Source organism: Odocoileus virginianus, chromosome 11 (assembly GCF_023699985.2).
Source record: "Odocoileus virginianus isolate 20LAN1187 ecotype Illinois chromosome 11, Ovbor_1.2, whole genome shotgun sequence".
NCBI classification, from domain to species: Eukaryota; Metazoa; Chordata; class Mammalia; order Artiodactyla; family Cervidae; genus Odocoileus; species Odocoileus virginianus.
In genome coordinates, this window is record NC_069684.1 from 40,357,440 (window position 1) to 40,370,693 (window position 13,254).

General features: G+C 39.4%; 1 protein-coding gene across 1 annotated transcript in view; it reads right to left on the reverse strand.

Annotated features, from left to right (window-relative positions):
• Positions 1-469: 469 nt before the first annotated feature.
• The window catches only part of FMO1 (flavin containing dimethylaniline monoxygenase 1), a 31,496-nt gene continuing 18,711 nt past the window's right edge, over positions 470-13,254 (reverse strand). The window contains exons 4-8 of the mRNA XM_070474335.1: positions 12,685-12,827; positions 9,412-9,611; positions 3,746-4,101; positions 3,011-3,083; positions 470-1,234 (exon numbers count right to left, since the gene is read on the reverse strand). Coding sequence (XP_070330436.1) covers positions 892-1,234; positions 3,011-3,083; positions 3,746-4,101; positions 9,412-9,611; positions 12,685-12,827 — 1,115 coding nt within the window. The 3' untranslated portion in view covers positions 470-891. The remainder of the gene's footprint in view (positions 1,235-3,010; positions 3,084-3,745; positions 4,102-9,411; positions 9,612-12,684; positions 12,828-13,254) is intronic.

The following is a 13,254-nucleotide window of genomic DNA, read 5'->3' on the forward strand; positions in this document are numbered from 1 at the left end:
CCCTTCCACCTCCCTCTCCACCCCATCCCTCTGGGTCTTCCCAGTGCACCAGGCCCGAGCACTTGTCTCATGCATCCAGCCTGGGCTGGTGATCTGTTTCACCCTAGATAATATACCTGTTTCAATGCTGTTCTCTTGAAACATCCCACCCTCGCCTTCTCCCAGAGTCCACAAGTCTGTTCTATACATCTGAGTCTCTTTTTCTGTTTTGCATATAGGGTTATCGTTACCATCTTTCTAAAGTCCATATATATGTGTTAGTATACTGTAATGGTCTTTATCTTTCTGGCTTACTTCACTCTGTATAATGGGCTCCAGTTTCATCCATCTCATTAGAACTGATTCAAATGAATTCTTTTTAATGGCTGAGTAATATTCCATGGTGTATATGTACCACAGCTTCCTCATCCATTCATCTGCTGATGGTCCCCCAACTCTTAAAAAGAGAATTAAAGACCACTCAAGGTAATCCTAGGCTTTTGCTTTCTTTTTATTTTTAATCAACTGATACCATAAGAGTGCCATTTTAATACAACCAAATGTTTCATGAAATATTGAGTTTTAATTGAGATATATGAAAATAGGAAAGAGGTCTAATTTCTCAAAGTGGTGTCTGAGACAACTCTCTCTTCTAAAATGAACCCTGAACCTTCCAGCAGCCTTCAAATGCACAGAAATCTTGGTTATCTTCCTCTAGCATTAGAAGCAGGTGGAGCTGGGAGATTCTCAGGAATACTAGTGGGTCCTCAAGCCAGCCAGGGAAGGGGAAGGGGTGGCTTTCATTGCTCAGATATAGATTATAGTCATGAAGGCAAAGTTGTTGCAGTGGGGGAACCAGATTGCTGTCCATCTACTCTGTGCATTTGATAGTTTATTTAGGTAATTTTTTATTTATAGGAAAATCAGGAAAATGGCCACAAGCAAAGCTAGAAAGCTGAAGAGTTTAAGTAAGCTTGCAAAGAGAGATGGGGATTCTTGTACAATTCGAGTTTTGGTGGCCTTGAATGTTCGGTCCCACTGGGTCATGATAGCATTTCGGGCTCCTTCCCATTTCCCCGGACCAGTCAAACGGAACTGGTATGGTGTGCATGGGCCAAAGAAGATGGCCAAAGCCAGGCGTGGATCCGTCAGGAGCAGAGAGAACAGGTTGGGCTTTGCATTGATAGCGGTCAGGAGTTCATCTACATATGTGATATAATCGGTTTGCAAAGCTTTGCAGTAACACAAGCCAAACCTTTATAAAAGGAAGATTGGGATAAAGGAGAAAACAAAAAGATTAAATAATGGTAACTTTAGAACAAGTAAAAGTGCCAGAGGTAAACAATGAGGCCACAAAATTTGAACTGGTTTCTGTATTCTTCCCTCCACGCCCATAGCTGTCAAATGGTCTCATGGTATTGTTTAAATACAAGATAGATCCTTTGAAAAAACACTCTGTACACATTGTTTGTCAAATGCTGATAATGAATCTAGTATTACTTTAGTTCTATTGTTAAATGATTAGCAAAAAAGGTTTTATATAATTTTACTATTCTTATATCTTCCTAAAACTCAGTTATTGGTTTATCTGTATAATGTGAAAAATCACAAAACTCATTAGGGTGAAATTCTGTGTAATGCTGGTATTAGTCTTTAATTAATTAATCCCTTGACTGACCAAAGTGACAAAAGCTGTTGCTTCATGTAGTTCTAATTAGTGATTTATGTTATACTAGAATTGCATAATGGAGATCAAATCATATCCCAGGTTGAGAAAGAAGAAGAGACACTGGAAGTGCTTTTATAATTTTGGGATTTAGGACTTTGACAAGGATAGTAAAACATTTGAAATTTGGAAATATATATGAAGGAGAAAAGTGGTGTTTCTTAAATGCAGTGATTTTAAGTCTTTTTTCTCGGCCACAAACCCCTTCTTTTTCCCAAGTGAAAAATATATGTCAAAGTCTGAAACATAAACAGTAAAACCGAGAAAATCAGAGGTGCTTTAGGATTAGGAGCTGGGGAGAGCAAGAGTCCCTCCCAGCTGGCCATCTACCTTCCACTGTCCCTGGCCCTTTGTGGTAGCCAAAAAGCAGAGCCCAAGTGGAGACCTCTCTCTGGAGAAGGGCTGACAAACTTGTTCTGCAAAAGGCTAGATGCTAAATATTTAAGGTCTACGAGGGCCATGTTACAGTCTCGACCTCAGCTAGTCAACTTTGCTGTCCTAATGCGAAAGCAGTCTTAAACAATACTTAAATCGAGTCTGCTCGGTCGCGTCTGACTCTGCAACCACATGGACTGTAGCCCGCCAGGCTCCTCTGTCCATGGGATTTCCCAGACAAGAATTCTGGAGTGGGTGGCCATTTCCTTCTCCAGGGGATCTTCCCCACCCAGGGATCAAACCTGTGTCTTCTGTATCGGCAGGCAGATTCTTTTCCAGTGAGCCACCAGGGAAGCCCAAACTTCAGTGGGGCTGTGTGCTAATAAAGCTTTACTTATGGCCACAGTGATGTGAATTTTACAAACTTTGCACATATCATAAAATCTTCTTCTTTCTAGTGATTTAAAATAGGAAAATAGGTGGCTGGCAGATTTGGTCCATTGGCCCTGTTTTGACTCCTGTTCTAGAGTGGCCGTCTGAATAAAAACAGGAGAGCTGAACGTGGATTTGCTGAAATGAATGAATGAGCAGACCCTTTTGTGTCAGAGTGGATAAACACAACAGCTTGCCTTCTGATTATGGATAGAAGTATAGAGTAATATCTGGTAGATAAGGATTAATTACATTTGGTTTAGGATATAAACTCCAGGTCTCCATGTCATGCTAGATGACCATGGTCTAAAGTGATGGTTTAGGATGTTAAAACCTCAGTTTCCTTTTCCTCTCTTTCGTTTAACAGGTTAGCTTAGTCTTTTTTCCCCTCCTTTTCAGTCTTAGCGCTTTTTTCTCCAGTGTAACTCACACCATTCTTTGCTCTTGCTTTACCAGTTTTAGTTGTGATTCAAAAAGAATGCATAGCAGTTAACTTACCCACTGGGCTTGTTTTTTTTTCTTTCATTAACTTCCTCAATCATGATGCTTGATGGTGGTAACTTAATCACACCTATAAAGCAAACAAATAAACAAAAATGCAATGTAACTTCAGTGCTTACTTAGCAGGCAAAGATGCTTTACTACTGCACATCTTTTATATCTAGTACCCGGCAAGTCATCTGTTCTTTTGGCAGAAATGTTAGCAGAGTAATGTTAACTCCTGGTGATTATGCCACCAGTTGAAGAGATAAGAATCAAATCCCCTCCCTACTTATTTGATATTGCAGAACCTCACAACTGACTTGACTGAATTTGTCATTCAATTGATTGAGCTTTTAAAATGTTCAAATGTTCATTGAACCAGTTGATTCAGTCAGACTAGCAGCTGAGATTTTTTGATCCATGATTTATCTTTTGTGCTTGTACTGGCACAAATTCATTATGATATTGTAATTCAGTGAACAATAGATGAATTTGCTTTTAAAAATTCTATTATTTTAGATGGGAGGTGGGAAAGTCTTAAAATTTCCAGTATCTAAAATGACATGGTAAACTGAACACATATATCCTGTTATTTCTTTTTTTAAAATTAATTAATTTATTTTAATTTGGCCACACCATGTGGCTTGTGAGATGTTAGTTCCCCAACCGGGGATTGAACCTGAGCCCTCCATTGTGAAACCCCTGGACTGCCAGGGAATTCCCATGTTCTCCTATTTCTTATACACTTACCTTTCAGGACCCGAACAGCCCATCGAGCTTGTGTATCCGCTGTGGGTAGTATGGAGCCCAGGGGTTTGATGAGACCAATGACAGCCAGGGTTGGCTTGGGTAGATGTGCAGGAAAGATGTACTTGTACAGCGATGCCTGGCCATCTTCGACTTTCACTACAGTCTCGTCAAGGAAGGGGAAATCAAAAGTGTATCCAGTGGCAAAAACAATGATATCGATGGGCTCTTCCTTTGGGGTGTTGTTAAATACGACAGAGTGTTCCTTCACTTCCTTAACGCTTGGCTTGATGAGTACCTTCCCAGTGATGATACGGCCTGGGAGCTCGTCATTTAGCACAGGCTCTCTTAGTTGTACCCTAGACATTAACACGGATAAGGAAGAGATCTGCCAGGAACTGATGCCGTCAGCCCGCCCTCCTCCTCCCCTTCTCCTCTTCATTCTGAGGCTCTCCCCTCAGCTAGGCAGGAGGTGACAGTACTGTGGGAAGTTACCTCTGTGGGAGTGGATTCATGAACGACCAAGAAAGAAGATGGAACCATGCTTACCATTTACAAGAATTTAGAAGCCTGGGGAGAAGGAGGTCAGAGTTTTCTCTAGCTCTACTTCTCCTGCTGAATTCTAGCATGCAGTTATCCCTGTCATTCTAGAGATAGCTGAATGCTGAAGGACCACAAGGGAAACCAGGGACTTCTCTATCTGCTGAGAAATGCTAGAAACTCTCTCCTCCTCAGAAGCAATTGTACAAGGAAAGTATGCCTGTGTTTAAAAGGAACAAGGGCAGAATTAGCTTTTTCTGGCTGTGCCTTTGGAATCAGCCTTTTCTGGCTGTGTCTTTGGAATCACAAAGCAAATGCTTTGCTAGATGATTTTAAGTAAGCTGAGTCATTTTGGGCTTATGGTGAATGCACAGAAACAGACGATGTGATCAAATGGAGGGAGCTCTGGAGCAGGAGGTAGTAAGGGTGGCTTTGTGTCCAAATGTTTATACTTAACAGAGCTTGGGAAAACCATTTTTTCTTTGTAGGCTCTCTTTTATTCATCTGTAAAATAGGGATGCTAATACTTGCCATCCTTGTTAGTTGATTGGGTAGGATGAAGAACATATGAAATAGTGTATTTCTAAGAACTTTGGAAATGAAAAAGGATTAGCTAAATCTAACAGGGACGATATTACATTTCTAAGGCTTCTTTTACATTTTCTAGGCTTTGTGGGATTAAATAAAGTCTTTTGAGTGGCCATTCAGGCTAAATCAAGCTTATGGTAGGAAAGGCTCTGGTGAAAAGTTTAAAACTCCTAGGGGACCTGGAGTTAGGCAATAGAAGAGGGTAGGTAAGAAAGGAAAAATATGGAGACAATAGCAGGACTAGAAGAGCAGGGAGAGAGGAAGGTGTATGAGAGAAGGATGAAGAGACCCAGAGGAATGAAGTGCATGTAGTAGGAAGGGGGCTGTCTCCCAACCCTGGTGGCTTGGGTGCCACCTGATCAGTCCCCGTCCAGAGTGGAATCTGGGGGAAGATCAGACAGGATCTCCAGGCTGTGGTGCTACCCTGGCAATGCAATATCATTGTACAGAGTCAATGAATGAGAAAGTAAAATAAAACCACTGGTACTTGTTAACGGGCTAAGTAATGGCTTGTAACTGAAAGGATAAGACTGAAATCAAGGTCATCTTGAGAAGGGTAAGAAGGCACTGTCCTTTCTTTTTTCTTTTTCTTTTTTTTTTTCATTTATTTTTATTAGTTGGAGGGTAATTACTTTACAATATTGAAGTGGGTTTTGTCATACATTGACATGAATCAGCCATGGAGTTACATGTATTCCCCATCCCGATCCCCCCTCCCACCTCCCTCTCCACCCGATTCCTCTGGGTCTTCCCAATGCACCAGGCCTGAGTCCTTGTCTCATGCATCCAACCTGGGCTGGTGATCTGTTTCACCCTAGATAATATACATGTTTTGATGCTGTTCTCTTGAAACATCCCACCCTCGCCTTCTCCCACAAAGTCCAAAAGTCTGTTCTGTACATCTGTGTCTCTTTTTCTGTTTTGCATATAGGGTTATCATTACCATCTTTCTAAATCCCATATATATGTGTTAGTATACTGTAATGGTCTTTATCTTTCTGGCTTACTTCACTCTGTATAATGGGCTCCAGATTCATCCATCTCATTAGAACTGATTCAAATGAATTCTTTTTAATGGCTGAGTAATATTCCATAGTGTATATGTACCACAGCTTCCTTATTTATTCGTCTGCTGATGGGCATCAAGGTTGCTTCCATGTCCTGGCTATTATAAACAGTGCTGCGATAAACATTGGGGTGCATGTGTCTCTTTCAGATCTGTTTTCCTCAGTGTGTATGCCCAGAAGTGGGATTGCTGGGTCATATGGCAGTTCTATTTCCAGTTTTTTAAGGAATCTCCACACTGTTCTCCATAGTGGCTGTACTAGTTTTCATTCCCACCAACAGTGTAAGAGGGTTCCCTTTTCTCCACACCCTCTCCAGCATTTATTGCTTGTAGACTTTTGGATAGCAGCCATCCTGACTGGCGTATAATGGTACCTCACTGTGGTGTTGATTTGCATTTCTCTGATAATGAGTGATGTTGAGCATCTTTTCATGTGTTTGTTAGCCATCTGTGTGTCTTCTTTGGAGAACTGTCTGTTTAGTTCTTTGGCCCATTTTTTGATTGGGTCATTTCTTCTTCTGGAATTGAGCATCAGGAGTTGCTTGTATATTTTTGAGATTAATCCTTTGTCTGTTGCTTCATTTGCTATTATTTTCTCCCAATCTGAGGGCTGTCTTTTCACCTTATTTATAGTTTCCTTTATTGTGAAAAAGCTTTTAAGTTTCATTAGGTCCCATTTGTTTATTTTTGCTTTTATTTCCAATATTCTGGGAGGTGGGTCATAGAGGATCCTTCTGTGATTCATGTCGGAGAGTGTTTTGCCTATGTTCTCCTCTAGGAGTTTTATAGTTTCTGGTCTTACATTTAGATCTTTAATCCATTTTGAGTTTATTTTTGTGTATGGTGTTAGAAAGTGTTCTAGTTTCATTCTTTTACAAGTGGTTGACCAGTTTTCCCAGCACCACTTGTTAAAAAGATTGTCTTATTTCCATTGTATATCCTTGCCTCCTTTGTTGAAGATAAGGTGTCCATAGGTTCGTGGGTTTATCCCTGGGCTTTCTATTCTGTTCCATTGATCTATATTTCTGTCTTTGTGCCAGTACCATTCTGTCTTGATGACTGTGGCTTTGTAGTAGAGTCTGAAGTCAGGCAGGTTGATTCCTCCATTTCCATTCTTCTTTCTCAAGGTTACTTTGGCTATTCGAGGTTTTTTGTATTTCCATACAAATTGTGAAATTATTTGTTCTAGTTCTGTGAAAACTACCGTTGGTAGCTTGATAGGGATTGCATTGAATCTATAGATTGCTTTGGGTAGTATAGCCATTTTGACAATATTGATTCTTCCAGTCCATGAACACGGCATGTTTCTCCATCTGTTTGTGTCCTCTTTGATTTCTTTCATCAGTGTTTTTATAGTTTTCTATGTATAGGTCTTTTGTTTCTTTAGGTAGATATACTCCTAAGTATTTTATTCTTTTTGTTGCAATGGTGAATGGTATTGTTTCCTTAATTTCTCTTTCTGTTTTCTCATTGTTAGTGTATAGGAATGCAAGGGATTTCTGTGTGTTAATTTTATATCCTGCAACTTTGCTATATTCATTGTTTAGCTCTAGTAATTTTCTGGTATAGTCTTTAGGGTTTTCTATGTAGAGGATCATGTCATCTGCAAACAGTGAGAATTTCACGTCTTCTTTTCCTATCTGGATTGCTTTTACTTCTTTTTCTGCTCTGATTGCTGTGGCCAACCCTTCCGAAACTATGTTGAATAGGAGCGGTGAGAGTGGGCACCCTTTCTTATTCCTGATTTCAGGGGAAATGCTTTCAATTTTTCACCATTGAGGGTGATGCTTGCTGTGGGTTTGTCATATATAGCTTTTATTATATTGAGGTATGTTCCGTCTATTCCTGCTTTCTGGAGAGTTTTAATCATAAATGGGTGTTGAATTTTGTCAAAGGCTGTCTTTGCATCTATTGAGGTAATCATATGGTTTTTATCTTTCAATTTGTTAATGTGGTGTATTACATTGATTGATTTGTGGATATTAAAGAATCCTTGCACTCCTGGGATAATGCCCACTTGGTCATGGTGTATGATTTTTTTAATATGTTGTTGGATTCTGTTTGCTAGAATTTTGTTAAGGATTTTTGCATCTATGTTCATCAGTGATATTGGCCTGTAGTTTTCTTTTTTTGTGGCATCTTTGTCTGGTTTTGGAATTAGGGTGATGGTGGCCTGATAGAATGAGTTTGGAAGTTTACCTTCTTCTGCAATTTTCTGGAAGAGTTTGAGTGAGATAGGTGTTATCTCCTCTCTAAATTTTTGGTAGAATTCAGCTGTGAAGCCATCTGGTCCTGGGTTTTTGTTTGCTGGAAGATTTCTGATTACAGTTTCGATTTCCTTGCTTGCGATGGGTCTGCTAAGATCTTCTATTTCTTCCTGGTTCAGTTTTGGAAAGTTATACTTTTCTAAGAATTTGTCCGTTTTCTTCCAAGTTGTCCATTTTATTGGCATAGAGCTGCTGGTAGTAGTCTCTTATGATCCTTTGTATTTCAGTGTTTTCTGTTGTGATCTCTCCATTTTCATTTCTAATTTTGTTAATTTGGTTCTTCTCTCTTTGTTTCTTAATGAGTCTTGCTAATGGTTTGTCAATTTTATTTATTTTTTCAAAAAACCAGCTTTTAGCTTTGTTGATTTTTGCTATGGTCTCTTTAGTTTCTTTTGCATTTATTTCTTCCATAATTTTTAAGATTTCTTTCCTTCTACTAATCCTGGGGTTCTTCATTTCTTCCTTCTCTAATTGCTTTAGGTGTAGAGTTAGGTTATTTATTTGACTTTTTACTTTTTTCTTGAGGTAAGCGTGTAATGCTATGAATCTTCCCCTTAGCACTGCTTTTACAGTGTCCCATAGGTTTTGGGTTGTTGTGTTTTCATTTTCATTAATTTCTATGCATATTTTCATTTCTTTTTTGATTTCTTCTATGATTTGTTGGTTATTCAGAAATGTGTTATTTAGCCTCCATATGTTTGAATTTTTAACAGCGTTTTTCCTGTAATTGACATCTAATCTTACTGCACTGTGGTCAGAAAAGATGACTGGAATGATTTCAATGGCACTGTACTTTGAAAGATGGTGAAGGATTAAGTTTTCCCCACACTGTGAAATAGGCAAATGTGTTGTTTTTGTTGGAAGAGTCATAGACAAATTATTCTCTTTTTATTGCTGCAACTAAGGTTTATGTAACTTGCCAAGGTCACAGAGTCTGCTTGGTACTAGATTAACTTGGGCAAGTGACTGAATTTCCCTAAGTCTTAGTATACCCACTCTGAAAGGGAGGTTATATGGTTTACTTTAAAGGGTTGTTGACAGTTATGTATCATAATTCTACTTACCAAGCACTGAAAACAGTTAGCCAGTATGACTAAGTAATTTATAGGAAGTTTTCCTTCATACTCAGTCTTGTTGCTGTATTATGGCTGCTGGAAGGTCCGATGCCCCTTCTCCCTAATAGCCTTCCGCAGCCCCTCTGCATTTACCTGTCTTCTGGTATTAAGCCATAATTTGCATGATTGAACCAGCTGTTCATCCTTTTCGCTATCAACCAATTCACAATTGGAGTTGGAAGAGAATTTCTGAATGTGTTCTGAAATCGTGTCATGAAAACCATGTCCCATGGGTACCCTGAGTCAAAGACCCGGCTGATCACCCATGCCCCTCCGGTGGTGCTGAGGAACACCTAGAAGCAATCAAAGAGGTCACTCAGTTTGACACAGTGAACAGGGCTGGTTCTGTCAGAGATTATTTTCATGCATTGAAAGGCACCGAATAGCCAGCGACCCCCAAAATACCTCCCTGACAAGATAGTTTTGGCTTCTCTAACTCCCACTTTATTCTTTGGAGATAATGGTTTGAGTATTTAGAGTATTAAAATGCCTTAGCACATATTATTGAGCACTTTTTATCTGCCAGGCTCAGTGCTAGACACCATGGTGAATTATATATTGTGGTTGGCCATAGGAACTTAGAATCTCATGTGAGAAGATAGTGAATAGGTGATAACAACTTTGTATGCTAGTGACTATAAACAAGAGCCGGGCAAGGATGCAACTGAAAGTTGTCTGCAGGGACTTCCCTGGTGGTTCAGTGGTTAAGACTCTGCCTTCCTGGATCAAACCCATGCAGGAAGCACAGGTTTTATCCAGGGAACTAAGATTCCACATGCTGCGCAGTGCAGCTAAAAAAAAAAAAAAAAAAAAAAAGAAAAAAAAAGATGTCTGCAAAGGGTTTCAACATAAAGCATTGTTAGAACTGATAGTAAAATTCAGTAATACAACTAGTTTTGGTGGATTTTTAAAAAACAGATTATTTGACTATTTGAGTTTATCAGCTGACCTAGTTCATTAAGGTAATAGTTACTTTGGAACCTATACAACAAAGAGTTGTCTGTATAACTTTTTAAAATTGAAAAATTTAGTCAACCGATCTGTTGCTTTGCAAATACAAAACAACTGGTTTAATGCCTGTTTTCTCTTCCAATAAACTGGGGTATGGTGGCCTTAGCTGCAGTGTTAGTGCTTTTATGATACATTTTGATTGAACTTATAATACTGGAGTAGGTAGCCATTCCCTTCTCCAGGGGATCTTCCCCACCCAGAGATAGAACCTGGATCTCCTGCATTGCAGGCAGATTCTTTAGCATCTGAGCTACCAAGGAAGCCTCATAATATGATGGAGCCTTATGGTGGCAAGAACTACAAGCACATCAGTAATTCTGACATTAGACATATTTGCACCTGCCTTTCTTCGTCATGATGAAGAATCAGTTATGATATTTTGGTAGAAATGAATTATATTCTGAAACAAGGGGAGTTTCCTTGTCAATATAGAAATGGTGTGTGCCAAAGCATGTTTTCAGATGGAAGAAATTTCCAGTGGTTAGAGAAATAGAAGTAGTAATATATGACTCACATGTTTTTGTCATTGTGAATGGGCCTGTGCTGATTTTTGCTTCAGAATCTCCTTTTCCTTCCTTTGGGATAACTCTACCAAATTGCTAAGTCTCTCCAAATCAGTCAATGAATTATCAAGTTCCTTCCTTAAAGTTCCAGAAAGGAACACACTCCCAATTCTTTTTCCTCATACCTATTTTCATTCTTGCAATTATTGATTTAATTATTTACACTTATTTACATGACATCCATTTTCCCCATGACTACACCATCTATGACAGCAGGAATCCTGTTTGATTATTCTGTTCTCCCGTGTATCCTCCATGCCTGGCACAACATTTGGAATAGCAGAATTCAACAACTAATATTGATTTGTTACCTGAATGGCTATCAATGAGTTCATAGCATAGTTGGAAAGAAAATACATACTATAAATAATACATACTATATATTTTGCCTATATATAAAAGGTAATTGCTGTGCTGTGCTAAGTTGCTTCAATCATGTCCAACTCTGTGTGGCCCTGTGGACTGTAGCCCGCCAGACTCCTCCATCCATGGCGATTCTCCAGGGAAGAATACTGGAGTGCGTTGCCATACCCTCCTCCAGGGGATTTTCCCGACTCAGGGATTGAACCTGAGTTTCATAAGTCTTTTGCCTTTGGCAGGCAGGTTGTTTACCTCTATCGCCAACTGAGAAATCTCATAAAAGGTAATGAACAATACCAAGAATTCTAAGTGCCATCTGAGGAGTGTAAATTTCAATTATTACATCAATTCATACTGGAGAGATGAGTTTGTGTTGGGTAGAGCTGTCTGGGAATGTAAATGTAAGTTGTCATAAAAGAGAAAAGGGCACTGCAGAAGGGAGGGCTATGGTGTGAGTGAAGGGGAAGATCGAGGCTTGGGGGTGGGAAAGGTCACAGAGTAGACCAGTCAGCGTTCAGTTGATGATCACGTGGGAAACCAGTGCAGGATAAAGTTAAAATGGCAGATCTGGGCCAGGTGATAGAGAGCCCTGTAATGATTTTTTTTTTTTTTTTAAGTTAGGGAGGAGTTGTTAGTTTTTTAACATGAGTGTGATAAGGAGAGCAGGCTTTTCAGAGGATTTGTTTGTTGGTGGTTGGGGGTCTGGATGGATTGTCGTGTGTGTGGGGGCTGGACTGGGGCAGGAGTACAGGTACTTAAGGTAGAGTTAGGAGCAGGGGCTTTGAATGGAGGAGACTTGGGTTTGAGGACTGGCTCTACCAGCTGCTGGTGGTGTGCTTTTAGGCAGCTTGTTTAACTCTAGGTTTCAGTTTCTTCACTGATGGTTAAGGAGTCTTGTACCTACTTCATGGCTTGTTTTGATGATTGGCTGAGGTCATGCAGTAAAGCCTTTAGTGCTGTTCTTGGTACAGAGTAAGCAAGCCCCAGTAATAGTAACACTTCCCATAATTGTGAGAAGGAAAGTGTAATAGATTCGACGTGAGGTGGTATGGACCTGATGAGGATGGTGGCAATCAATAAGGAAAGGAAGGAGCAAATGGGAGATCTTAGTAAGAAAAAATTAGCCAGAATTTTCTGACTAATGGGACTGAGTAAGAAACAGATGCTTCCTGTGACTCATATTGGCTGGGAAAATAGCAAAAATAAGAAGTCAGAGAACCCAAATTTTTGAGGAAAAATGACACAATATGACACCTGGAATTTATAGTAACATTTATGAACATTCAAGAAAAAAGTACCTAAAAAATCTGTTTGTGTGTGTGTGTTTTAGGAATTCTTTTTTCCTTTCATCATCTATCATGGTGTCTGACAGTTTGCTTGAGGCATGCATCTGAAGATAAAGCTCCTCATTAGGTAACACCAAGAACCATACCTTCTTTGCCAGGTGGCTGGCCTCCACAGCAATGTCTGTGCCAGAATTTCCCATTCCAATAACAAGAACGCTCTTGTCCCTAAATATATCTGGATGTTTATACTCTCGGCTGTGGAAATACTGGCCTTTAAAAGTATTTATACCTATAGAAAAAAAAGGAAGTCAGATAGAAAGTTTACAAGATCTGTGAGTGAAACACAGATATTATTCAGCTAATAAAATCCTTTTGATGGGTGATTTAGGTTGTTTTAATAACATACTCAATTTTAAGAAAATCTGAAACATGGATACATAATTATGCAAGATACAGAAATTGGTGAGTGATTATTTATTTAATGGAGATACTCCATCTCACTAGATGGACCTCTAGTTTTACTTACTAGATGATTACTAAGTTAAAATATCATGGCACTGTAAAAAAAATCCTCCCCCCAACCCACTGGGTATTTCAAAGTTTTTGAGCATGACCCACCCATCCTTGCTTTGCCCTGTAGTAAACCATTTTCTGCTAAAAACAAAAACAAACAAAGAAGGAAAGAGAGCGAAAAAAAAAAAGTCATGGCATTAAGA